The 27,560-nt window shown below is 39.2% G+C and overlaps 1 protein-coding gene across 1 annotated transcript in view; it reads left to right on the top strand.

Moving 5' to 3' along the window:
• Positions 1 to 27,560, top strand: part of MMS22L (MMS22 like, DNA repair protein) — a 99,416-nt gene that overhangs the window by 34,358 nt on the left and 37,498 nt on the right. Inside the window, exons 12-14 of the mRNA XM_086608170.1 lie at positions 2,561 to 2,680; positions 3,107 to 3,333; positions 5,847 to 6,356. Coding sequence (XP_086464296.1) covers positions 2,561 to 2,680; positions 3,107 to 3,333; positions 5,847 to 6,356 — 857 coding nt within the window. The remainder of the gene's footprint in view (positions 1 to 2,560; positions 2,681 to 3,106; positions 3,334 to 5,846; positions 6,357 to 27,560) is intronic.

A 27,560-nucleotide genomic window follows, 5' to 3' on the forward strand; every position in this document is an offset into this window, starting at 1 on the left:
AAAGCTGACTACCTCAAGAGTTCTGATAGTATTTCCAGCAGTGCAAGAGACCATTTTAAGCAAAAGAGCAATGAGGGAATCCATTAATCCCAGGGATATTTGAAGTCTGGAGAACTCTTTCATATTAAATTGGAGATAAAGCCTTCAGTACTATCTTGGTTTTGGAAACTGTTCTAAAGCTATTGTTGGACAGATAAATAATGGTTGAAATTGAAGCTGCTCACAATACCATGTTTATTGTTGAATTAATTTAACTGAAGCAGTCATTGTTGAATTAGATCCTAAATGTAATCCTAGGCACAAATTACAACTTTAAGACTAACCATTCTCATTTTAAAGGGTGTGTGTTTTGATTTGGGATATTTTTACATCTTTTGTAACTGGGTAGATCTGTCTTAAGAAGTAGATATGTTCAGCTGCATTGTTTGGTACATATCAAGACTCTTGCTTTTATTTGTTAAAAAATAGCATCTGTTGAAAATGACTGCAGTTCTGCCCCTTGTTATTTTGTATAAGAAAGTTGTATCTATTAAATGAGTAGTCTTCCCAAAATAACAATGTCGTATATAAAGACTGTACTTGAGGATCACCTTTCATTTGTAGGCATTTTTATTATATTTGAACTATTATTCTGTACATCTTTTAATGAGTCTCTCTTACAGAGTTTATTTTCTGTTTCAGTGTTTTTCATATGTTGTTATACATAATGTCTTGAATACGTAATTTTCTATGACAACTGAAAATGCCTTTTCAATTTTAAGGTTGTTTTAGAAATATACCACTCTGGGAGCCATATGCCCTACATTAATTCTTCATGAGAAGACATGGCAGACATGATCAGAAGTTATTGTAGATGATTGGTATAATTATTTACAGTGTTCTGATAAAGTGTAGCAAATTATGTTTTCCATGTGAATGTATAGACAGGTAGAGATAAGTTACTGAGTTAAACTCTTTTCTGTAGCATTGAAAACAGGAAAAAAACCCAGCTCTAAGACATAGTAAGCCATAAGAAGTGAGTGTGGGTGAGTGCAGAAGTCCTGATCTGCCAGTAACACGTAATTAATGAAAGACTATTTTAAAACTAAGCAACCAAACACCACCTCCCCCCCAAAAAAAAAAAAAACAAACAACCACAAACCCAAACAAACAACAACAAAACCCAACATAACCTAATGCTATCTTTTTCCATCACCTGGCATCAGTGATTTGTTTTATTTTTTATTTAAGCGTTTTCTGAGCTGGGTGAGCTTGGAACATAATTCAGGACCTAGCACTGTAATTGGAACTGAAGAACTGGAATTGGAACAGAATTGAATCTGAGACATGGTTTCCTTTGTTCCCCTTCCTGAGGCTATGATTTTGAGTCATAGAACTTGTTCTGTATCTTTTGTATTTTTCTTACCCCTTTTATTCCTCTTTAGCTTATTTTATGCAGTTAGAAATTCCAGACTCGTTGTGTTTAGATGTATTTGAAAGCTAGAAGCAGGTCAGGGGTTTCTCTTGTTACAGAACAAGTTCACTGCTATCCCAGACATGTGTTAGACCTACATGTGCAAAAGTCTTCCCTTAAGACAAATGCACACAAACTGGTCAACTAAACTACTTTTATAGTCAGCGGAGACAATAAAGCCCTTCCAGGGCTTATCATCCTATACTTATCATCCTTAAGTAGATGTCTAAAATAGGCTGGATTAAACACATGATGTCAGTCTGAACATGGAGCTCTTAAGATCCTACCTCCGATGCAAGTCTGGTTTCGCTGACATCAAAAGCTGAATGAGCTGAATCCCACTCTCAGTATCCCACAATTACAGCCTGAGTGCTTCACTGTGTTGAAATTGTTTGGAATTTCCTATTTTCCTTCTCACGAGCTTTCTTCCTTTTGTGGGCAAAATTCGGAACAGATGAAAACAAAAAAATGTCATGTGGTGTGGGGAGTTTTTTGTTAGCGCTTTTTTTCCGCCAGTATTCAGACACTTAATCACCCTTGATTTAGAATTGTCTGACATGTTAGCGGTGTAGCTATGTTGCAGAGGTTTGAGGAGGAGCATGATTCATAAAGAAAAGATCCTTCTTTTTGGAATACTGTGAAGAGAAACATATGCCCTCAGATAGTTGCACCTTCGCTATGTATCAGTGGTAAATGAGCTTTCCTTCAGACCTACCTAACGTAATGGAAGGGCTTAAGCATTCAGCTGACTCACGCTTTCACTATAGCAAATGCCCCATTTACTGTTTTGTGAAGTTCGGTACCATGCAGTCATGTTTCAAGTTAGGCTTACAGTAGAGTTGGCAGTTATCTTAATGTGTCTACAGCTCTGTGGATGCCTGAAATGTTGCGCGATGAACTATTGTATCAGCTGGAATGCAGGATGCAATTGTCAGCTTTTATCTTCTAGTACATTGCTTGTATTAGCAGATGAACATACTTAACATTATATAATTAAAAAAAAAAATTTTATATTAGGAAATTATTCTTAATAGTGTTAGTATTGAGTTTACATGTAGTCAAGGTGATGCTCCCCTCCTACAATAAACTTTTTGTTCCCTTTTCAAGACTGGTGTGTTAGAGGAACACTTACGAATGCATCTACAGTGCTGTTTGACTTTGTGTAATTTCTGGGACTTGAATCTCTCTATCGTCACCGTACTCTGGGATTATTACAGCAAGAACCTGGTAAGTAGATGAATATATAAAAATGTAGAATTGCATGTGGACAGTCCTCAATTTTTAGCAATTAATTCTGATTCTTCTCTAGCCAAGCTTGATTGCTACACTTTTGTAAAACTGACTAGTCAATGGCAGTATCGCTAAACTTGCTATATTAATTTGAGAAATCATGTTTAAATATATGTTATGGTCCATTACATTATGTCACAATAGAATGAATTATAATGTATTTTTACTTTTATTTTTCAACAAGATTACCGATTTTAAGATCTTGTAAAAACACTTTGCATATGGTTACAATGCATTTTTATTTTTTTGAGTCGCGGTAGGAACATGTCCTTTTATTTGTGTGAAAGGTTGCATCTTATTGCCTGTGGAATATTAACATTTATTGTTACTCATCATCTTTTCTGGTTTCATTTATTCTTTTAGAACAGTGGCTTTACTATTCCTTGGCTTGGTCTGAAGGGTCTGGCAAATGTTAGTAAAACTTCATTGTCAATGCTTGAGTTGGTGAAAAGTTGCTGTTGTGAACAGCAGATCCCCGCCCTGTACGAGTCCAGCAACAGTTACTTCATTTTTCTCAGCATTTTGGCACGGATGATGAAAGACGAGGCAGAGAACAGTGGCACACATCCCTGGAAACAAATTAAAGGACGGTATGACTGCTATTTAGTTTGTCTCGTGCTGTAAGAGGTCTAGTCAGTCAGACTGCATGGCCCTTCCAGCCCCATACCAAAGCAAGGGAGAGGTTACTGTGTTCCTGGGAAAGTAAGGGGAATGAGGGATCCAGGATGATTGGTAATTTGAAGAAGGCAGTTGTTCCCTGAAGTTTCTCTTGCCAGTTGAGGCTGTGACAGGGTTCAAGAATCACCTTGGCATCCGTAGCCTGTGATGATTTACTTTGTCCCGCAGGCCAGGAATTTGGTACGCTGGCTCCTATGCAGTGGTACAACCCTGTTGCCAGACAGGTAATGTAATTAAAGCACAGAAATTATGTTTGAGCTGCATGTAAGCCATGTGTTGTCCAAGACCATGCAGACTGGCTCTTGCTAGACCTGCATTTTCATTTATATTTCAATTTTCTTTTTCATGGTTTCCAAAATCTCTCACAATATTTTTTTTGTAAGGGTTTATTTTTTCATTTAATTTTGAAACATGCTAATTAAGAGGTATGGTCAATCATGATATCAAAAATATGAAATATATGTGCTTTAAATCAAAATCTTGATGTTTTATATACTTATTGAATTGTTAAAACTTTTATTATAGTAATGAGATGGTACTGATCATTAAAGGTGCTAACTTTTTTTAAAAAAATTTTGATTGGATGTAGAAGACAATGAGTTTTGTTTTGATTTTTAAAAAAATATTAAGTATTAAAATCTTTTTGTATGCAAGTAATAAATATATAAAAAACGCACATGTATATGTATGCCTTACAAAGCTATGTGGTATATTTCTTCCAAGAAAGAAAGATTATTTTGGGTATTAGAAAGGGAAAATATATCTAATGTCTGTGTATACTTCATGAGTTGTTATAGTCAGTAAACTTCAGGTTTAAAAATGCTGCAACTACATAGAGGCAAAGGTGATGTTGGATGCTGAATCAGTGAGTGTCTTGCTTTAGTTAGTAATTTTAATTAGCCTGCTCTGTTTTTACTGAAAACAAATGATACTTACATTTTTGTGCTATTATAGCTTGTTACTTTTCCTAATTTAAGAGGGGGAATAATAATACACAACATACACTGTGTCAGTCTGCTCAACCAGCATTCATCATTTCTACCTTGAATAAATCAATTACACAAGTAGCGAAATTTAACAGCCTACAGCTATGATTTTAGGATGAACTCTGTTTTCAGCAGCTAACCAAGCATTAATTGATGCACGAAGAACGTAAATGCCTGTCAGTAGTAATTTACTACTCAACAACATTAATTGGATTTGCTGTAATTTTTGGTGGCTAGATTTGATAACCTCAGCACCATTTCCAACTATTTTTCCAGGTGACAGAGTAGGAAAACAGCATTTATGGATGTTTAACTACTGTATGTGGAACTTAACTTTAAATTAAAGGTGAAGGATATACCCAAGGTTTTAAACACACAAATGAAAAAGTTAAGCAAGCCATTTTCATCTTATTCCTCTGTCATAGGAATGGTGGCATTTATTTAAAAGTCCAGATCCGAGCAAGGTCACAGAAAAGACACCTATGTGTGAACTTTCTCCTTTTTGTCAACCGCTTCAAATCTGCAAAGCAGCAATGCTTCTCACTATCAGCTACTTAGGACTTCAGCACTGTTGTATAAGCAATACAGCTTAAAGTTTCTTAACAGCTTCGTGCTGGAGAGAGGTTTCTTTCCCAAACGCCTCAGTTTCCCCATTTTCTCCCAAACTTGTAGTTCACAGTCCATACAGTAGGTGTGCAGTACAGGTCAGTACAGATTTTGGTAAAGCACTGTGGAGAAAAGGAGCTTTCCATCAGAACCCTTCCTCTCCCTTTTAATGCAGTGATGGCTGCGTAGGTGAGCCTTGGATCACAGCAGCTGGGGGAGTGTATATAGTGTAAGAACAGAAATCAGTAGCTAAAGGAAGGAGGGTCCCTGGTCTTTTTTTTTTTATTTTATTTTATTTGTGCCACAAGGAAATGAGGGAGTTTCTAGGGAAGAACTTGGGGTGAAAGAATTGTTTGCTGTTGCTAAGAGATGGCACTTGGCAACTTTCTTTCCTAGCAGCCCTCATGGGCTAAATTAGATTCATGTGAAGGCATGGTATGAAGAACATCCATCACAGACAAAGTAGAGAGAGTCTGCTCATAACATTGTGTTCAGCTTTGTGCTAGGGGTTGGATAAGGGAGAAAGGTTAGGCTGTACCTAGAGTTGAGAGCTCTAAATGTGGACCCTGTATTGGGAGCAGAAAATGAAATAGCATGTTTGTTTCACTAGCCAAAGGGTTGAAAAGGGGAAGGGAAAGAGGGTATTTAAAAATTAAGGGTTATAGGAAGAAAATAACTGAAACTAAAAGCATGAAAATACAATTTTTTGTATCAAGAAAATAACTGAAACTAAAAGCATGAAAATACAATTTTTTGTATCAAGCAGATAAAAAATTGCATACTTTAAGAAACTTTCTGTTTCCTGGTTTGTTTTGTTTGTTTTTTTAATGTAGAATTTATTCCAAGTTCCATCGGAGAAGAATGCAGGAGCTGACAGAAGTGGGGCTGCAGAACTTTTTTAACCTGTTCCTCATGCTAGCAATTGTTGCGGAGACAGAAGACATAGTAAGTCGAGTGCTGGATCTTTTGGATTTCCTGACTCCATCCTCCATCACCGTGTCTCAGAGAGCTCTCATCTGGAGAGGCCATTTTGCTTTCCTTTTGATCTACGTTGAGAAGAACATGGACATTAGTGTCCTTGCTGAGAAACTCTCAAATGCATTCCGTGAGAAGGCAAAGGAGTTTTTAGTAAACAAAAATGATTACACACAGAAACAAAATCTCTGGACTCTACTTTCAACCTACATTGATGGTGTCCAAGAAGTGTTTGAGACCAGCTGCTACTTGAGCCTTTCTGAGGAAAAATTGCTAAATGATGGCTTCACTATGCTGCTGCCTGCTTGTCGAGGAGCTGAACTGAGTATGGTCCTAAATTTTCTTCAGGTTGTTCTAGCCAGACTTCGGTAAGTTATTTAGTTAAATTTTGGATATAGGTTGGTGTGTTGGTTTTGTGTTTAGGATTAAACTGTAGTTCATATTAGTTTCTTACTGAAATAGAGTAAAAGGAAAGACAAATCTCTGGAGGTCTGTGAACAATATGGTAAATTTCAAAATCCAACAATACCTCACTGCGTTTAGAATCTTACAAATGTTTCCTTACTATTTGAGGGCATTAGGTTTAACATCTCTGATATTTTCTTATGAATTAGTGGCTCTGTAGAAAGTCATTCAGTTGCTACTGTTTCAGACAATACCATCTCTCTTTTGGCACAAGAAATTTCAAAATTATTATCCCTACTAAATTACTTAAAATAGGGGGCTTTGGTGTTTGGTAGGGCTTTTTTGTTGTTGTTGTTATGTGGTTGGTTTTTTTTTTCTTCAGAGAATCTATTCTATTTTCAGAATCTTCATTCTAACTTCTTTTTCTTTCACCAAGGTTGCAATCAAATACACCAGTTATGGAGATTTAAATACTTGTCTGAGTTTCGATAGGAAAGAAGGCAATCATGCTTACCACTTTCAAGCGGTTTTGCTTTGATGTACTAGTTCAGTTTTCAACATCCACAGTGCCCTTCAATAAGCATATTTTCGTCTACTGATGCATTTTAGAGGTAGTCCTCCAGTTTGAAGCCCAAACTGCCTTTTTTTATAAGATATTAAGAGGCAACTATTGATCTGCCATTACTTCAAATGTGCAAGACTGAAATATGTGGAAAGAGCTGTGGAAGAGTGCATAATAGGAATAGTCAGGCCCATATGCAAGAGCTCTCTTTAACTAGGTTCTTTGTTATTGTCTAGTAGTTTGACTGCAGCTGTCAATAGCTTATACATCCAAAGACAACTGTTTTTCAGGCAGCCTTTTGAAAAAAGATGAAGCACGAAACTAAGTTTAGTTGATTTATTATTTATTATTTCAGTTCAACTGAATGTATTTACTGGAATAAATTGCAGACTTCAAAAATACTTTGACATTTTCTCCATTAGCTAATACACAGCATTTGTTGTGGTGTTTTTGTAGATGAAATAGGGATAAATTTGAGACTAGTGAAAAAGTTGCTTATTTGATAACTTGGCATTATTTCAAAGCTTTCCAGAACTGGGGGTTATGTGGTCCTCTTGTAACACAGAGAGGAGGGCGTAGAAGTTCATTACAGACTTTTCGGGTCATCGCATACAAGGTATAGGACAGTATTCGTACCTTTTCTTACAAAAAGAAGGTCTGCTGAAATATTTGAATTATCAATGTGCTCAAATACTAATTGGTATGACAGTGATTATTAGAGCCTTGTTTTTAATAGTTAGTTATTTCAGCTTTTGTATTTATACATTTGGTTACTGTTACCTGCCCATTTATCCCATCTACAGAGAAGCTTAATTCCTTAATGTTTATAAAATGCTTTGATCTTCAGGTTGTATGGAACAGGAAAATGTTACTGGTTCTCTCTCCTACTTTGACAGACTCACTGGAAGGAGTCTTCTGTTGCCATACAAGTAAAACAACGCTGAAAACAATTTCTTTGTTGAGAAGACGTGGATGACTTTGTGTTAAACTGTTATTGGCTTAGCCAGACTGATTAGGCCTGATCTGTCTGCACACTTGGAGAAGGATGAAATGGCTCAATGCCGTTCTCTCTCTCCTGTTTTTAAAATTTAGGCAGATATAAGATACTAGGCCTTTTGTAAATGTAATTTTTCTGTACACTGCTCTCTAATAATTTTATAACTGACAGGGAATTTACAGGTAGAAAGGAAGTGAGATCACTGATTAAAGAGAGAAGCGGCTCCCTCTAGGCTGTTAGGAAATAATAACTTCATGTGCCACTTTCTGCTAACCCCAGATGATGGCTCACAGGAGCATTCTTTATTGCTGATTAAGTAGCATTATGAAAATACTGACTTGGTTATGTTAACTAAATGCCTCAGTATTTAAAGCTTAAAATGTCAAATAGTTTTAGCAGTTCTCTTTATCATATCTTGTTGGATTGCTAGAATCGCATTCCAGGTTTCCCAGATGCTTTTATTTGAGGACACTGTAAAAATGGCAATCTTTCATTTGCAGAGTGAGGTGTAGCCAAAAGCTCTTCTTTAATTATAGCTATTCATGCTGCTATGGTTAAGGGTCTGTCAGCATTTCCATTATAAACCTTTATTTTCAAGGGTTTGTAACATAGCAGTGAAAACTTGCTCTGGGCTAAAACTTGGCATACAAGGTTTTGAAAGTGCACTTGTTTTCTTCCTTTCTTTTTTCTTAAAAGACATCTGAAAAGCGACCCCCACCTTCACCATTTTTACACTACTCTGTTTTAATATAACCCTTTCCAGGTTTTTCTTGTATTTTTCTTGTCTGTTAGAAAAGTACTGGTAGCTTTTGATTGTTGTATTTACCTATGCTTAGACTGTTTTAAATAAGCTTTTTTTAAACCATTATATTTTTAGTGTTATCATCATGATTATTTTAGTGTCAATATGTTTAAATAGAACTATGATTTGGCAGGAGAACTCATTTTTATTAGTTTTTGATATGTGGTGAGTGGATAATTGGAAACAAGATGCTACTTGCTGGCACTTCCACGTATTTGATCTTCATAGTGAGATTCAGTATGAAGTGTAAGATTGTATTTTAATATAGTCTACTTTCTAAAAACATATGTAAAATTAACAGTAACCAATGACAAAACTCCCCAAAATAAAAATGCAAAGCACTTCCTTCTTGTGTTTACTTGGAGCATTCAGCTTCTAGCTTAAACTTAAGTTTTTTATTTAGTTTTTGGTTTTGTTTTTAAGCAGTGTTGCAGAATCATGATTTATTTTTTTTTTTTGCTGCTTCTTTAATGAAAGGTAAATGCAGGATGCTTGCCCATGTGTGCTTTCATTTGTTCCAAATCTCTAGCACTACCCATCATCTGAGTGTGTCATGACACAAAAAGAAACCCTAGGTTAATAAAAATACAGGCATTTAATGGATTTGGCAGAACTTGCTGTAAAAAATGGTCACAGAGAAATCTGCTGAGTGCCTGGAAACAGTAGGTTCCAGCATTGCAATATGTTATTCTTAAAAGAAGGGCTTGAAACATGTTATAATGTCTTTTATTGTAATCAGGTATTGCTCTGACAGGAGCTTTCTCTTATTATCATCATCCTGGCATTTGAGTTTTGTAGTGTATTAGCACTGAGTTACAGGGTTGTAAAATGCAAGTACATGCCCAGGTATAAAATCACTGCTGTACTCCAAACATCTTTGCTCAGTGTCAGGGACACTTGCTACTGATTCCCATAGGAGAAATGAGAAGTACCACAAGCCTAATAACATAATAAATGGTAATTTTATTTTCAAAACAATTCTTTTGTACTTATGCCTGTTTGTGCTGTTCTGTCACTGTTGGAAGACATGAAAAGTTATTGAAAATTTCAGTGTGTGAATTTCATAAGCTGTACAAGAATACTAATCAGGTAAACCTGTCTCTAATTAAAAGTGACAATAGTAATTGACCCATGGATAACAGCAGAACTGGATGTTTCTGTCTGTTAGAGTGGGTCTAGCTTTGAGGTTGTGAGAGAAATCACGATAGGAATGGATTATCCAGTATATCTTTGCTATGGAAATGTATAGTCATTTGTAATTTTTTTTTTTTGTGTTATACTTGCCATCAAAACAGCCTGTGGGAAGCTTTCTGAGACCGACAGAAGCCTCTCTCTCCCTCTCTGTTACTGTGTAAGTCAGCAGATAAGCTCAGAAGGAGAATAGAAAGGTCTTCCCCCCTCCCTCCTTCTTTTCTTCCCCCTCAGGGGTTTTAGTGTTAGTCTTTGTAAAATGTATTTTCTGATGTTGAACTTCTGAAAACTGTATCCAGAAGAGTTTGGAAGAGCACAAGTCTTCTCTTACGCATCCTATCCTGTGAGTATATTTAAAGCCACCAGCTGTGATGTCCTGATAAGCACAGAAGGCAACTCTGTGGCTAAACCACTGACCTGAAAGTCAGATCTTAGTTTGATGCCAAGATCTCCCAGGCTTAATGAATGACCATTAGAAAGTCATTAAAAGTTGCTGTTTACTTGTGTGGAAAAAAGGAAATAAGTCCTTCCTTTTTGACTTCACAACATAGATCTTATGGCTGGGGAGGAAGCGTGCCTTGCTGTGCGAACTTGACCTATAGTTTAAAGTATTTTTAGATTATTTTTTTTTTTAAAGTTAGTTATTCCATTAATAAAACTGAGGTTTTAATGAGTGTGAAGAAAACCTAGTCTCTAAATGTTTTAGAGCATGGGAAGCAAGCACAAATATAGGAGCATTTTGAGGTTTGCTGTGTCTAAATCCTTAAAAGTAATCTGTTGTCTTCTGTGGGAATACTGGATGCGTTCTTAGCTACTGTTGTTGCCTTAAGGTGTGGTCCTGGTAGTTAAAACTGAATTTCTTTTCTCTTCCTCCTACTTTATATGAGATTAGAGATTTTTTTTTTCAGGATTTTTTTGGGTCTAAAATAATGGGGTTTATACCTTTGTCCCCTGTATTCTGATCTTTAAAGATGACTAGCTAAAACCAACATGTGTTTTGATTGTGTCTCCTCTGCTCTGAGAGTCTTTCAAAGGAATGAAATGAGATTGTGTGCATTGGAGCTGGGTACCTAGTACTTGGCTTGTCAAGAGTTCCTGTGTATGTCTAGCATTGGTCCAGGTTAGCAAGAATATTCACTGCCACTTCTCACTGTCTAATTGAATCAGTAGGCTACTATGTGAGAGCTGAATAATTGATTAAAATCAATTTCATATCGGTCTTTAAGATGTAATAGGGAGCTTCTGCCTTAAGAGGGCAACAAAACTGGTGAAAGGGCCGGAAAGTGTGTCCTATGAGGAGTAACTAAGGACTTTGGACTTGTCTAGGTTGGACAGAAGGAGGCTGAGAGAAGACCTTATTGCTCTCTAAAGCTTCCTGAGCAGGAGAAGTAGGAGAGGGAGGTGCTGATGTCTTCTCCCTCGTATCCAGTGATAGTATGCGTGGGAAGGGCTCAAAGCTGCACCAGGGGAGGTTTAGACTGGACATGAGGAAGCAGTTCTTTACTGAGAGGGTGGTCAGACACTGGAACAGGCTTCCTGGTCGATGCCCCAAGCCTGTCCATGTTCAAGAGGCATTTAGACAATGCCCTTAACAACATGCTTTAGCTTTTGTCAGCCCTGAATTGGTCAGGCAGTTGGACTAGCTGATCATTATAGGTCCCTTCCAACTGAAAAATTCTATTCTATTCTAGAATCTCTTCAAGAAACAAACTGAAACAACAAAAGCTGTCAAAGGACTTACTGATTGTTGATGTCCAAACAAAGCCAGTCTTGGTAGACACTTGAAGCTGAAGAAACTTGTCTAGTACTCGGACATCAATCATGAAGATGCACAGCTATGTTCCCTGTGCTACAGATTGAAAAGCTTTTCTGTGTTTCATCCATTGGGTCCGTTTTACCTCCCAAAAATTAATCCACATAAGCTTTCTGTGGCCTACCTGACAGCAGTACAAGACTTACTGTTGTGAAAGAGTAAATCCACCAAGAACAGAGAGTAAAATCATATCCATGTGTACTGAGAACCTGCTGCTTGGGACCCTGCAGTTGTTTAGAGAAATATGTGCTCCCTGAAGGACATGAAGCGCAGATTTGTTTTCTGATGGAAGTGTCTGACTTTTGAAACTGTTTTCCCCAAATTAACTTTGCTCTCAGTTTTCCTTCTTTTATTCTTCACACGAGGTGTGAGAATGGCTTTTCATATAGAATGATTTTTTTTTGTCATGGATGTTAAACAAAGAAATACTTTCGCCAATAAAACCATTATATGCAAGTAGCCTTCTAATCTCTTAATTTTGATTGTTTCTTCGTTACCTTACAAGATATATATTTCTTCTCTCTTTAGGATATCTCTTGTCAGATTTAAGGCTTATTTAAAATGAAAAGAAAGCTGAAGCAATTTTCTTTATTCCATTTCAGTCTCCTAAGGCCTATTTCCCCCTGGTGAGCTCATAGCAACAGGGGGGTTTAAGGGAATTCAGCTTTCTGCAAATTAATGTCTCACATCATGAAAATTCAGGACTTTTTTTTTTTTTCCTCTATCTTGAAAAAGTAATACAGTGAGTGCGAGTATTATTTCTTGCCAGCGGGTGGAAGATGAATGATTTTGTCACAGTTTTACTGCTTGATGAGCAGTGTCCTGAGGGTCAGGCTTAAGTCTGTGTCACTATGCTGCTCATTACTCTTGAGCTAAATAAGGGCTGATTGGATCTAAATTGCCTAGCACATGGGCCGCAGATGAGCTCAGTGAGTAGGGGATGACCTGCTATTCAGGCTGGGAGTAACCCCGGTGTGCAAATGCTGCATTAGAACACCGTGGGAGAATGAGAGGCTACCGACCGCTGCCAGCAAAAGAAATCGAAATGTAAAAACTCTTTGATGCTGCAATGTTAGAATTTGAAATGTAGGAAGTGACAGGTTGATGGTACTTATCAGCTTTGGCTGGATTAGAGAACAGTGTCATCCTGCTTATATAATGACAAGAAGAATGAAGCCGGCTCCCAGCTGCTCCGCCGTGCCGAGCGGCCGCTCTCAGAGCTGATGGTGCCTCCTGCTGACGGTCTGCGCGAGGGGACGCGCCAGACGGGTGGGTCACTGGCTCAGCAAGGCGTTCTCGGGCTCTCTGGCAGAGCCACGTGCGCTCTCTGCCTCTGCCCACCTGGTTCCCCTAGGTTGCTGCTCTCTTCTCTTAGCAGAGAATCGCCAGGCTGATCGATGGCATGGCGCGTGTGCGTTTTGGGACAAGAGCGAGCCACTGTGGTCTTCAGGAACGGTTAGACGAATCGTCTGTGTGCTGAACTATACACACGCGTCTCTGCCTCGCACAAAATGTTTCCCTTTGTACTCTTCTCGCCATTGCTAGCCCCTGTGAAAGGAGGTCATTTCTGGAGAGGAGAATTAATTTGTGCCTGTGTGTTTTAAAGAAAGTTGACCCTTAAAAAGGAGAAAAAGAAGTCTGAATGCATTCAAAGGAGAATCCTTATGCTAGCCAAACACGTCAATATGCTTGTCTTGGTAGAGGAAAACGAAAAGCAAGCAAAGCACCTGCCAGGTGCTGAACACTACTACACAGGTTGGAGTAGTTTGTGCAGTTCTGAACGATTCAGTGCTTCAGTAGAGCAGGCTCTTGGGGTTTCTTCCCCCCACCTCTGTCACTGCTTTGGAAACAGAAATAGCTACAATGATGATAAATTACCACTTTCTTGATTTTTTTTTTTTTTTTTTTCCCAAATTTATTACAGATTCTGTTACTGACAGCTGTAAACTACCAGCGTCAGCTTCTCTTACTACTAACTTACAGGACTACCTCATCAGTAAAATCATGCTCTCATGAAACCCATGACCAGATGAAGAGAAGGGATGAATCTAAACAGATTTTGTGTTTTCTGTTTACTGTTTTCTGTTCTTCTGTTTTCTGTATATATATATATACACACCATTTGATTCTTCTTCCCCTGGGATGCTTTTGCTCATGATGAAATTTCTTCTGGGATGTAAAACAACTTCCAGTTTACTAGTTTCGGGGTACTGTAACAAAAAAAGGAAGAGAAAAGAAAACAGCAGCCTTACAAGTATAAACAGTTTTACTGTAAAATAGTGTGAGTCTACGGGAATGAGAGAACATTTTCATAAAGAAAGTAATTAGTATGAGGCTTTGGTGTTGCTTGTATTGTCTTAGTATTACCACTTTTTAATGGCATCACTTCAAACCACTGAAAAGAAGGAACTGTTTAGCACAACTAGTTGTAGTAGATGAAAACAAGTTATGTAGTTTAAGTCTTTAGCTGTAGTTCTGTATGTAGTTCTGGATATGTCGGTTTACAAAACATTTATCAATAAATTGGAAATTGAAGAGAGCCACAGCAGTGAATGATGAGAGTAGGAAGTTTGTAGAAGTTTGACAGAACTGATTTTAGCTAAGAAAAGTTGAGGGGAGACATGCTAGAAGTTATTTTGCATGTAAAAGGACGTTGCAAAGAAGACAATTTGTCTGTCCTCCACGCCAGTGAAGAAGGAATTGGCTTAATTCGGGTCAGAAGTTTAGTGTAGTTATTCAGAGTAGGCTGCAAATGTCAACACTCTGGCAGACTTTGAGAGAGGGAGTGTTGGAATCGAATTTCATTTTTTTTACTTTTTAGACAATGCATTAGACAAACATTTGCCGGAGGGTAGTCTTTGTAAGCTTACCAGACTGCTGAGATGAACTCCCTAAATGACTCTCGAGGTGCTACCCAGCCCTTCGCATGTGTTTCTGTGATTTTATACTGAGGAGCACTCGATGCAGCTGGTGATTGATTAGTAAGGATGCATCCTAAACAGTGTTCTATGCTTTTCCTTACGGAACAAAACCAGTGAAATCGGAAGGTAAAGAAACTGTACCTGAAACTGTAATCTGCCATAAAATTTAACTGTGGAGATCTACCATTCATTTTTATTTGTAGTATCCACACTCGTTTTTAATTTCCCTTTTCTATTAGGGAGGGGAAAAAGTTGAACCTGTTTAGTGCTTCTGTATTTTGCTTGGTTTTGGAATTTCTGCAGTGGGAGCATGAGGGAGGCTTGTACTGTGTGCGCAGCACAGTAGCTCTGCCACTTGTGTTCTTAGTCTTGAAATCTGTCCAGAAAACTACTTCAGAAAATGTCTAAAAAGTATTTTCAAAGAAAGCTAATTGATACAGGGCATGTACATGTGCATCGTCATGTTTTATTTGGCTTGGAGCAAGTCCAAGTGCCACTAATTGCCACTAAACGCTCCAGCTTTCTTTCCAGTGATATGAAACCAGGGAGAGTGAAAATGTGCCTAATATGAAATGAGCCTGAAATAGCAGGCCACCCAATCCTCCCTAAAAACGAAATGGGAAGAGTAGAGTGTGCTCTGCAACTTGTACACCGTGCATCATCTTACCTTCTTGTGGGGTTCCCTTCCTGACGCTGTTACTGGGAGGAGCAAGTAGAGCAAGGTGAAGGGAGTTTGCGGTTTACTTAGTTCTCTGATAAGCTGAAGGTACTGTCTATTCCCTCCTCTTTTCCACAACCAGAAGGCCCTCTTTATCTCTAATCGGGGTTAATTAAAGCCTTAGGGCAACGCTGAGACCCCGCCAATGGCTGAAAGGTAACGACGTAATGAAGGCTGCAGCCCCTCGCTGTCGGGACCGGCGGGGTAACCGTGGGCTTGTCGCAGGCGCCGATAACTCACCTGCGCTAATTCTGTCTGAAATACAGGAGTGAACCTTTTTTTGCTAAATAGTTCGGTTCGTTTATCAGTTTCTGGCTGTCATCGAAGAGTGGTATGAAGTCTCTGGTTTAATGTGTGTGCTTGCAAATCCATGTTGAGAATGGGAAACCTTCTTCTTCTCTCTATGGAAAGGCAGGGACTACGCAGGCAGCCATGGCAGCTGTTACACGCGCAGCAGGAGCGCTGGCGACAGCCGGGGCTGCGTGTCATCTTCTGTTGAGGAGCAGGAGAAGGGAGGAACAGGCAAGTACCTATGTGCTTGCCAGGACAATGAGGTTTTCTTTTACTGCGTTTTGCAGTCTTGTTTTCCTTACAAAATGTCAACCACAAGAATAAAAGCGACTATTTTCATTGGCATTCTTTGTTTTCCTGGACAGCAATGTATTAATTAGCTATTGATGATATACGTTTCAGTATAGATATGCATTCAGTAAGTGTTCCAGGTATATGCCTAAAATATTTTAAAGCTGCTAAAGATTTGCTCCCAGGGAATTCCTCCAATTCGCACTATATATTCAAGGGTATTCTACAACAGCTTGATTTGGGGAGCAAATGCTGTGTGTTTGTTCAGTGTGTTACATTTACATTGAGTTTTGTATTAAGGTGCAAAGATGACATCAGAAAGTAAAGCACTGCGATCGTCTCTTAAATAATAATTAACTATAGCATAACCATGATTATCCAAACGTCATAGGGAGAGTGAAGTTATTCAGGCAATCAAGGGATTTTTACAATGTAATTATTAGACATTGGGGAGATGTGACCCTGTTGAGGGTAACAGGGAGCTATGGTTAATTGATGTTAGGATAATCAAACTTTTACTGTTTTGTTATTCTGGGACTCTAGGCTTTGCAAGAAAATGCGTGCATGTGCTTAGGAAAAAGAAAACCCCAAACATAATGAAAATATAATCCTAAAAGTGAATCTTGACGCTATGCTTGCATTACCTTGCTATACTGAATTACTGCTATAAGTGTTGAGAAATCATTTATATTTTGTGTAAATTATCCTCATTTTACATCACAGTGCAAATTCAATACATCTTGATTCTGAGTATTTTGTAAGTATCTATTTTCCTAAGACATCAAAAATGACTAGTTTTTTCCAAGTCAAACTCAAAAACTGAAAGTGTTTGTTTCCTGCAGCCAGGAAATTTTTGTTGTTTTCAAAAGAAAACCTTTGATATGTGTACAGTCTGAGCATTACGACAGAAAATACAGTCAATGCAGTCCCCCCTGAGCTTCATTGTCTTCTCCAAGTTTAGAACATGAGGACATAAAACAGAATTTCATTTTTTTAGAGTTCATCACAAAAGGGTTTCCACTGCACTGCTGTGATACCGAACCTCTGGAATTTCTAATAACTCAACCTGCCCTCTGGAAGATTTGAAGATTAAGTGTAGCATTGTTACTGTCTCTTACTGAAAGTTTTTCTCTCACTTTTTTTTTCTTCTTTCTCTTGCCCCCCCCTCCCCTTCCCTTGAAATAGAGTAATTTCTGAAAACTCTTCAGCAGTCCTATCTCCATGTAAATTAATACTGTAAATTGTGCTGCTAGTGAGGGTGGAGGGAGTAGTAAGAGTGGGTGGGGGGAGAGAAGAATTAAAATCTTTCCAATAAATGGTTTAATTTATGCCTCAGCAGTTAAGCATGCTCCTGGTTAACAGAAATACCCTTCAGCTACACAGGATTTGGGAGGGTTGGAGGGCACTCATTTGCACATAAATAGCCATTAACTGATAAATTCCCAGAGGTCTCCTGTTGCATGCTAGTGGTTCTGACCTACTTAGCTAGCTCAAATTTGTTTTACAGAATTATTATAATTCCATCCTTGGTACTTAAACTTTGTGATTAATGCATGCCTCACAATACAATTAAAGTATAATTACACAGTTTTACAGTTTGCTATCATGGTGTTATTATTATTACAAAGAGCTGGATTTTGCAAATATTAGAAGAATTAGGGTTCTGATACCCATCACTTTGCTGTTATTAAGTGATTATGTTAAATGGGACCCCTTTATGTCTGAAGAATGAAGTGTAGAGAGGGGAATCATTAACTAACACATCAGATGGTTTCTAAGTGATTGAGGAAGAGATGTGTGGTGAGGTTTTTTTTACACATCTGTAGACGATAGGTGCAAATACCTTTTGTTCATCTTTGCCAGCTGCCTGTGACATGCTCTAGCACATCTGTGCTTTAGTGCTTAAAAAAAGTTTCATGCTGAACATCTCATCTCTATAATCTGTTAAAAATCATTTGCATGTGTTAAACATCTGATTTTATTATACTCCATTGAAGCTTTTTATAACAGGGAGAGGTTTTTTTTTACCCTTATTAAAAACATTAACGGCTAGATACAGAGGTCCAATAGATCTGTGTAGTGTGGGTTAGGATGCACGTGCAAAGATGATACAGATCTTTCTCTTGTGCTCTGTAAACTCAGAGCAGCTCTCTGTGAGGAATCCTCCATCTTTTCAGGTTGTGTGCATGAATGTGTTGCATATTTATACTGGCTGCAAATAACAGTGAGTCACAAACACTGTTATTTTACTTGAATTGTAAGGGTCACCTGGCATCCTCTATTTTTCTGGCCAAATTTAGTTCTGTGGTTACTGTTCATTCTTCAAGGAGTGATCCAAGAATCACTAACCAAAAAAAAAAAAACCTATGCTGTACTGCATAGTTCTTACATCCTTTTTTTTTCTGATGCAGCTGCGCCAGAACAGTTAGATCTTTACATTAACATTTAATACAATTAGCAAATCAAAGGACTAAAAATATTTTTTAATAGTATTTCCCTATTCCTGTGTAAGTTACAAATCTAAGTTCAGTTTCTTTATCTGTGAATGTGTGTTATATTGCAGACTTCACTGGTGGGAAATGGAGCAGTTGACACATTTTCTGGATTACGCTTTCTGTTCTTCTAAAGCTCTTAAGGTTACACTATAAATGTTTTAGCTATAATTGCACAGTGGAAACTCCAAATAGTGTACTGAAATTGAATGTTGTACCCTCAAGTCTTATTTGATCCAGTGTCTTGGGTTTAGGTTTTGCTTAGTTCAAAAAAACCTGTTGCTCTTGTGGTTTTCTGGCATTTTTTTAAGTTGCACTATTCATTTCTTTAACAATGAAAATATTTCTTCTTTTTAATTCCCGAGAACACACAGAGTAAAAGGCAAATAGAAGTCTTTTTCTTAGAATGACTCCTTTCACATCTGTAATTTTAGTCTGTATTTATTTTACTGCATTGATATAATCTCTGCTTTCGCTATTATAATTTGCTGTCATTGAGCTCAGAAAACATTGGTCATTATTACTGATGCATGGAAGCATGCGAGCAGGTAGCCAGTAATTATGCTTGGAAGAATTTACTCTATTTCAGTGCTTCCTGCTTGAATATTCGTGAATTGGTTTTATTTCTAGCCTTTAAAAAAAATACTGCATTGAAGTGATTTAAATCATTTTCATGTGGCACAGCAAAAATGCAAAGGCACATTACCAGAAAGAAATGGTCAGCAATAGGAGCTGTTTTGCAAAGTTGGCTTGCAACAACTACCACGCTATGTGGAGAAAACAGTTATCCTGTAATAATAAGACTAATGAATTCAGAAATCCATTGATTGAACTGGCTCTGGGTAGATTATGTGCAGGCTTGCTTCAAGGAGAGGAATTTATGAAATGTTTGCCGCATCCAGCAAGCACTGCTGCTATAATACAGCTGCCTCCTCAGTGGTTTGCTTTGATCCTTTGGAATGAAAGGACAGGAGGATCAGCTCAGGTCTAAATGAGATTACAGCTGGTTCGGCAGCTTATCTGGTCTAATGCCAACTAGTGTGGCTTTGCACGTCCTAAGGGGTTTACAACAGAAACTGTTTATTGAGTATCATCGGTTTACTCAACACAAGCAGGCTAATCCTTCCCAGCCTCAGCATGTTGTAGGATTGTGCATGAGCCAACCCAAAAGCTGGTGTAGCCAGGGCCTCCAGAGCCCTTTGTCTCGCTTCATATTGATTTTTTTTTACCTGTGTTAAAGACAGTAAAAAATAAAACCAATAACTAGCCCTATTGTGAGCAAAAGGTTAATCTGACCTAAAATCTTACAAAAGCATCTTTTAACCCTAGAAGGGATGGCAGCCTTTCGATGACTTTTCACTCAAGGGATTTTCTAGTTTAAGGTCTTGAAGAGCAAAATAGGAAAACCAGCTTAAACTTTTAACTCTGTGTGTCTTGCAAGGTCTCTGAATTCTTTCAGCAGCTGCATGGAAAACGTTAAGCAGTTATTTCTGACATTATTAACGTTGTGTCATCTATCTGTGGTAGGTGATGCTGTGTAGCAAGGACATGACATGCTGAACGTAAGCAGAGTAGTATGAGCTGGTAGGTGTCCCAAGGCTCATGCTGTTTTTTCACGGCAGTGGTTTTTATGTAAAAACATCAGAAAATGCCTTTATCAGCTGCTTTCTCAAAAAAAACCCCAGAATTTATGAACTAGGTGAGTGGAGGGCATCTTAAGGAATTCAGAAAAATGCCAAACAGGCCCATAGAAGCAGAATGTTTTAAAAAATCATGTGCTGCAAGTTTTTAAACAACATCCCTTTCTGTTTTGATGTGAAATACAATGGAATACTAGATATAATATTTTATTGAGCATGTTTCTTGTCTGAGGTGAGTCTTTTTTGGAAGACATTGCAGCATGTGTCAGATTATTGTAAATCAGATGTTTTTTATAGCATAGAGAAAGAATAGATTAAACTCTAGGAAGCCTTGCAGAGTAATAGCAATACGTTTGAACTGAAAAGGAACACAGTTAAGTTATTGAATCTGCATTGTTGGAATTATATAGGAATTGATTACATATCTGTATTTGTATATTGTGTGTATTATTGGGAGTAATTAAATCAGTTCTACTGTGATGCAGGGAAGAGAATTTGGTGACACGCCTATCTGTCATCGACTACACGTGGTACACTTAAACTAGGAACTCTTCTGGAGACTGCTGAATACTATCTAAAAGAAAAGAGCAGTGGCTTGAGGAATTATGAATGGCTGTTTTCTGTTTACTTCATCTAATTTGGAATGAATGTATATTTGAAGGTATATGTAAGCAAAGAGGTTACCATGGATACCATGGAGGCATGAGTGTTGTGTGGGGAAATTGCTAAAAATGTTAAAGATAAATGCAAATTTTACTAATACATAAGCCTAATGGATGACGTGTAGAAGTTTAAAATGTAGTATTTATCCAATCACTTGTATTTTATCAACTCTAGTCTTAAAGCAATAGGTTGCCCTCACGTACTATTACACTTTTAGCACATTTGGAGATAAAAGCTGTTGTTGGTGATGGCTTAAAGTCTCTTTGTTCAATCATCTGAACAGTGCAAATCAAAGCATTTTGTCAGACTGTGAGAAGTTTCGCCTGGATAATGCTTCCCACACACGCAGGTCACCAAATAAATTATGTGCACGGTTTTACAGCATAGCTGGTGCTGGAAGTTAAATGGATGCCCAGTGGTAGAACTCGTAAAACATTTTCCTGTTAACATGACCAGGAAGAATTGACATTGTTGATGGTAGCTTTGATCTAATAAACTATCAGTTCTAACAGTGATTTTTACTGTGTTTCAGAGAGGATGATGATAAAAATTTAGCAAGCCTACTGTTCTTCCTGGATGACAGAAAATTAGCTCTACTGTCTGTATTACCGAATCTTGGGAACAATGTTAGTAGGGGATGTTTGGTACCCAAAGTAATCTCCTTCAATAAAAAGATGTATTACACAAACAGCATCCTCTAAAACAACAGATACTCCATAAAGAACAAAATTGATTTTTCAGGAAGGAAATAAAATACTTTGTTTTGGAATTTGGAAATAAGTTACTTCATTATCTTAAGTACAAGCTTGTCTGCCTTCCAAAATCTGTTTTCTCTCTTGGAGAGAAAGATTTTCCTAAACCACTTACAGTATATGTCTCCCAGCAGGTTGCTAGAGAGTATCCATATGCATGTAGTTTTTGATTTTCTGCAAAGGCAGCTTGAGGAGCTGGAGCAAGAGAGTTTCACTGTAAAAAGGAAAAACTTTATTTGAACTACAGTTCCTTTCTCTGTACAGTCTTGTTTTAAATTAAGAGAAATGCGGAAAAATATTTTCTCAGGCTTTCTACCTGAAAAATAAGAATGGCATGGTAATGACAAAGTGTTACATGTTTAATGGTAAGACAGGTGTGTTAACTGGAAATTATATTGAGAATGTCTGAAGAGATAACTGAGTAGCAGTAGAATCATAGAATCATAGAATGGTTAGGGCTGGAAGGGACCTTCAAAGGTCATCTAGTCCAACCCCCCTGCAAGGAACAGGGATATCTCCACCTAGATCAGGTTGCTCAGGGCCTCGTCCAACCTGGACTTGAACGTCTCCAGGGATGGAACATCCACCACCTCTCTGGGCAACCTGTGCCAGTGTTCTACAACTCTCATGGTAAAAAATTTTTTCCTAATATCCAACCTGAATCTACCTCCCTCTATTTTAAAACCATTACCCTTTGTCCTATCACAACAGGCCCTACTGAACAGCCTCTCCCCATCTTTCTTGTAGGCCCCCTTGAGGTACTGGAAGACCGCTATAAGGTCACCCTGGAGCCTCCTCTTCTCCAGGCTGAACAGCCCCAACTCTTTCAGCCTGTCCTCATAGGAAAGGTGCTCCAGCCCTCTTATCATCTTCGTGGCCCTCCTCTGGACCCTCTCCAACTGGTCCATGTCCTTCTTATGTTGGGGACTCCAGAACTGGACGCAGTACTCCAGGTGAGGTCTCACGAGGGCAGAGTAGAGGGGGAGAATCACCTCCCTCGACCTGCTGGCCACGCTCCTCTTGATGCAGTACTTCTAGTTTCTTTCTTTTCAGTATTTGGGGTTTATATTTTGATACTGTTCCTTTACCTCCCATCAGAACTTTGCATAGTTATCCTCAGAGTCCATTCCACATCTCCTGATCAGATCAGGAACTTTCAGCTGAGTGACACCAACTCAACATTTGAATTTCTGCAGCCAGAATGGCTACTTCATCAGTTTCACTGTGTCTTCTTGGTACTTGAGTCTGGGTGAGAACATGCTCAATGAGAGAAACTGCATTTTTAAAGCTGTGCTAGATAAAGGAAAACATCTGAGAGATGTGGTGAAGTTGACCTCGGTGAATTTGTTGCCAGCCATTTCCCAAACTTTGACTTTTTTTTCATAGTGTGACTAAGAAGAATTTTAATGATCTTTACATGGCCATAAATTTACCATCACATCTCTCAAATGGTAAGCTTTTCCAAAGTGATCTACATGCTTTCAATGTTTGAATGAAATGTTGTGAGCTTAAACGGAGATCCACTTTAGTACAGTATGTGTGTCTGTTCCCCTGCGTGGGGAGTCAATCAACACTGGGAGTTCGTCTGGGAGTTCGTTGAACTACTGGGCTCTGAATCGTGAGAAATCTGTTTAAGGTCAACCTGGAAGCTTTAATTTATTATTTTTTTTAGCTATGTTTACTGCGTGAAAAATTAGTTTTTAAATAGTGTAAACAGTAGCTTACAGAAGATATGAACCTGTCCCATTATTATAATTCTCTGACAATTGGTGTTATACTGATCTGAGTCCCACAGAAGAGCTAAAGGCAGGACTTTGGAAATTATCATACTTAAAAATGGATTTCAGTACTGGCCTTTCAGAACCAGGTTATTGGCATTCCAGTCACACTGCGTAGTTATCATTTATGTGGAATTTTTTTGTGAACAAAAGACAGCAAGGAATTGGTAAAAAAGGCTTAGCTTGTAAAAATTCAGGAAATTTGTTGTATCAGAGTCTGGGTCATTGTGTAGCTATAGACAGCTACACTTCATTGCTCTCCTGGTGTTCTAGAAGAATGTATTTCAAGTAAATTACGTAGTATAAGTAAGCAGTGCAAAAAAAACATTGAAATACTGATTTAAGTCCATCAGAGGACCACCAATATGATTAGGGGTCTGAAGCACATCCCCTGTCAGGGGAAGCAGAGAAAACTAAGTTTGTTCATCCTTAGATAAAGGTGGCTTAGATGGGAGGTGGCAAGGGAAAGGCATTTTATTGTTTTGTACAACAGTCTAATGGGGGGCTTACAGATGAGGTGGAAGCAGATCTTTTGCAAAGGTGTAGGAAGCAATGGACTAAGATTGTGATGAAGGAAGTTTTTATCAAATGTAAGGATAAAATTTTCACAGGTAGAAGTTTTGCTCTAACAGAAGAGTCCTCTGGAAGATACCCATTTGCAATCCGCAGTTTGCCTCTGTATTAGTAACATGACTGAAATCAGAAGCACTCATTTTTTTCACTTCAGCATTTCTACTTTATTTCAGTTTCTAAGATAAACTGGCATTCTGATTCTCACTATAAATTACATTCACATATGATTAATTTTGTAATGACGTTGAAGGTTTCCATATACCTTCATCAGGGTTTTGAGCCAGCAATGTAACTTTGTTGCAAAGAAGGCTGATGTTATCCTGGGTTGTATTGGGCAGAACATTGACAACAGGTGGAGACAGATGGTCTCTTCTCCCTGCTCAGCACTAGTGAGGCCATGCCTGGAGTTCTGAGTCCAGTTCTAGGCTCCCCAGCACAAGAGAGATGTGGACATAGTGGAGAGAGCCCAGAGAAGGACTACAAAGATGAAGGGACTGGAGCGTCTCGCCCTTGCAGAAAGGCTGAAAGACCTGGGACTGTTTACCCTGGAGCAGAGAAGGCTCAGGAAGATCGTACCAGTGTATAGAAATATCTGAAGGGAGAGTGTAAAGAGGACAAAGCCAGGCTCTTCTCAGTGGTGCCCAGTGACAGGACCAGAGACATTGGGCACAAACTGAAACACAGCAGGGTCCCTCTGAACATCAGGAAACACTTTTTCACTGTGAGGGTGACCAAACCCTGGCACAGGTGGCCCAGGGAGTTTGTGGAGTCTCCAGTCTTGGAGATACTCAAAAGCCGTCTGGACATGGTCCTGGGCAGCTGGCTCTAGGTATCCCTGCTTGAGGAGGGAGGTTGGACCAGATAACCTCCAGAGATCTCTTCCAACCTCAACCATTTTGTGATACTCTTATTTCTCAGTAAGAATGGAGAATGTGGGTTTTGTACTCAACAGTATGTATTCAAAGCAGGACTGTTGCATATGATACCAGGATATTGTTTGATGTGTGGCATCTAGCTGGAACGTTACAACCAAAGATCTCAGTCAGGAGGCCTTGACAGGGTTGAGTGGATCTTGCTTTTGAATATTTTGAAGAAAGGTGGTCTTTAACAGGGAGCAGCTGGTGCTAAGTCAGCTTATTTGCTGTGACCCTTGAGTCTCTGATTATAATTCCATCCTGCTCTGATGGCAAGAAGGAAGAGCGGTTATGGGAAGGTTGTTAAAAATGATCTTGTGTACCAGCAGTGATTTGCTGTTCCCAGCTAAAATACATAACAACTAATACTGTGTGTTCTCTATATGACAGATACTAGCACTTATGTTCCTGATAGACTATGAACTTGAATAAAGATATCTGAAGCAATCTAGACTTTCTGTTTTTTCAAACATAATATACTTTGGAAACCAAATTTAGTCTCATACTTTAAAAAAAAAAAAGAAATTATGTCCCTATAATTTAAAATTATAGAAATGTAATTTGATTTCTCAGTAGTTTTCTAACAAATCTTCTATACAAAAGATGAGCCCTGTTTAAAACAACCAAGTGAATGAAACTCTCAAAGCCAAAGCACGAAGTGTCTCTCAGTCAGGGCTGATGAGAGCGCTACCCCTGACTCCTGCATGACACCCACCACCCCCACCCTCCATCGGTGGTGGATAAGCGTGGTTTTTCTTTTAAACGCTCGGCGTGTGGGGCGATGTGCCTGCAGACTGTGCCCTCCTGACCGAATGGCTGCCTCTGATAAAGAGAGTATTTCAGTCGTGTGATGAACACGCTCTGAATCTTACGGTGGGGGGAACATGGCGTTTATGGGTCAGGTTACGTGGCTCACAGCCCACTAGCAGCTCTGAGAGGGCCTTTGCAGAATGGTGCAGCAGAAACTGAGACACTGCTCTGAAGTTTTGCACGGTGTACAGAAATTTATAGGGGAGTTTTGTCTTACTTTGATCAAAACTAATTGTAATGACACCAAGCTGTGTGGTGCCGTCGACACGCTGGAAGGGAGGGATGCCATCCAGAGGGACCTCGACAGGCTGGAGAGGTGGGCCCGTACCAACCTCATGAAGTTTAACCAGGCCAAGTGCAAGGTCCTACATCTGGGTCGAGGCAATCCCAGGCACAGATACAGACTGGGCGGAGAATGGATCGAGAGCAGCCCTGAGGAGAAGGACTTGGGAGTACTGGTGGACGAGAAGCTCAATATGAGCCGGCAATGTGCTCTTGCGGCCCAGAAGGCCAACCGCGTCCTGGGCTGCATCAAGAGGAGCGTGGCCAGCAGGTCGAGGGAGGTGATTCTCCCCCTCTACTCTGCCCTCGTGAGATCTCACTTGGAGTATTGCGTCCAGTTCTGGAGTCCCCAACATAAGAAGGACATGGACCAGTTGGAGAGGGTCCAGAGGAGGGCCACAAAGATGATAAGAGAGCTGGAGCACCTTTCCTATGAGGACAGGCTGAAAGAGTTGGGGCTGTTCAGCCTGGAGAAGAGGAGGCTCCGGGGTGACCTGATAGCGGTCTTCCAGTACCTCAAGGGGGCCTACAAGAAAGATGGGGAGAGGCTGTTCAGGAGGGCCAGTTGTGATAGGACAAAGGGTAATGGTTTTAAAATAGAGGGAGGTAGATTCAGGTTGGATATTAGGAAAAAATTTTTTACCATGAGAGTTGTAGAACACTGGCACAGGTTGCCCAGAGAGGTGGTGGATGCTCCATCCCTGGAGACGTTCAAGGCCAGGTTGGATGAGGCCCTGAGCAACCTGATCTAGTTGGAGATATCCCTGTTCCTTGCAGGGGGGTTGGACTAGATGACCTTTGAAGGTCCCTTCCAGCCCTAACGATTCTATGATTCTAATGTCAGTCTCTTACAGAGATTGCTATTCAAAATAAGGCTTTTAAGAATTGAAACAGAGCTATTTTAAATTCTGTGAAATGACAGTGATTTAGAAATATTAGGTTTGATTTAGGTGAGGTTTTTTGTGTGTATCTGAACTAAAAAGGGGAACAGCTTAGGAAAGTATCAATTTCAAATGTACCCTGTCTGCTTTTTCCCTTTATTTTTCTCTATTTGTTCTTTCAGAGGATTAAAAAATTCTGAATCCGACCTGTGCTGAAAGTCTGCTTAGGCAAGCTAAATGTCTTTTTTAAGTGGTTGCTTTTTCTGTGTTGTTTCTTGAAAGAACTGAGCACTGACTTACCTGTTCAAAGCAAGAAGATGACTCCCAGTGTCTCGAACACCACAGAATCTAGCGCAGAGTGCTTGGCTGAGATCTGTGAACGGCTGAGCCCCGCTGCTGAAGTGAGTGAATACCTGGGCTGACTCTCCTGGGACTTGAGCTTTTGGGATGGCAGAGGGTCACTTCATGTGTGTATGTGTGTGTTCCAGTTCATACTTTGCATTAAAGACTCAAAGAAAACGGCAATCTTGGCATATGTCTGTGTAGTACAGGGGAGGCTGGATACCAGTGAAGGTAGTGAAGGAAAATTGCGGTTGGGCTCAAAATAGCTGTCTGTTTTTCCCAGGACTGTTCCACAAGCTGAAATGTGAAGTAGTAACGCTGAATTAACGCAGGTGATGTTGTCTGGCTGCTCTTGCAACCTCATCTTAGTTAAATGCGGTTAGGAAAAGACAACGGCTCTCTGGCACAAATTTGCTAGGCTGGCTGAAGCACATGCAGTATTCCCTCCCAGCAG

The sequence above is a fragment of the Tauraco erythrolophus genome, chromosome 2 (assembly GCF_009769465.1).
Source record: "Tauraco erythrolophus isolate bTauEry1 chromosome 2, bTauEry1.pri, whole genome shotgun sequence".
Classification (NCBI taxonomy): domain Eukaryota; kingdom Metazoa; phylum Chordata; class Aves; order Musophagiformes; family Musophagidae; genus Tauraco; species Tauraco erythrolophus.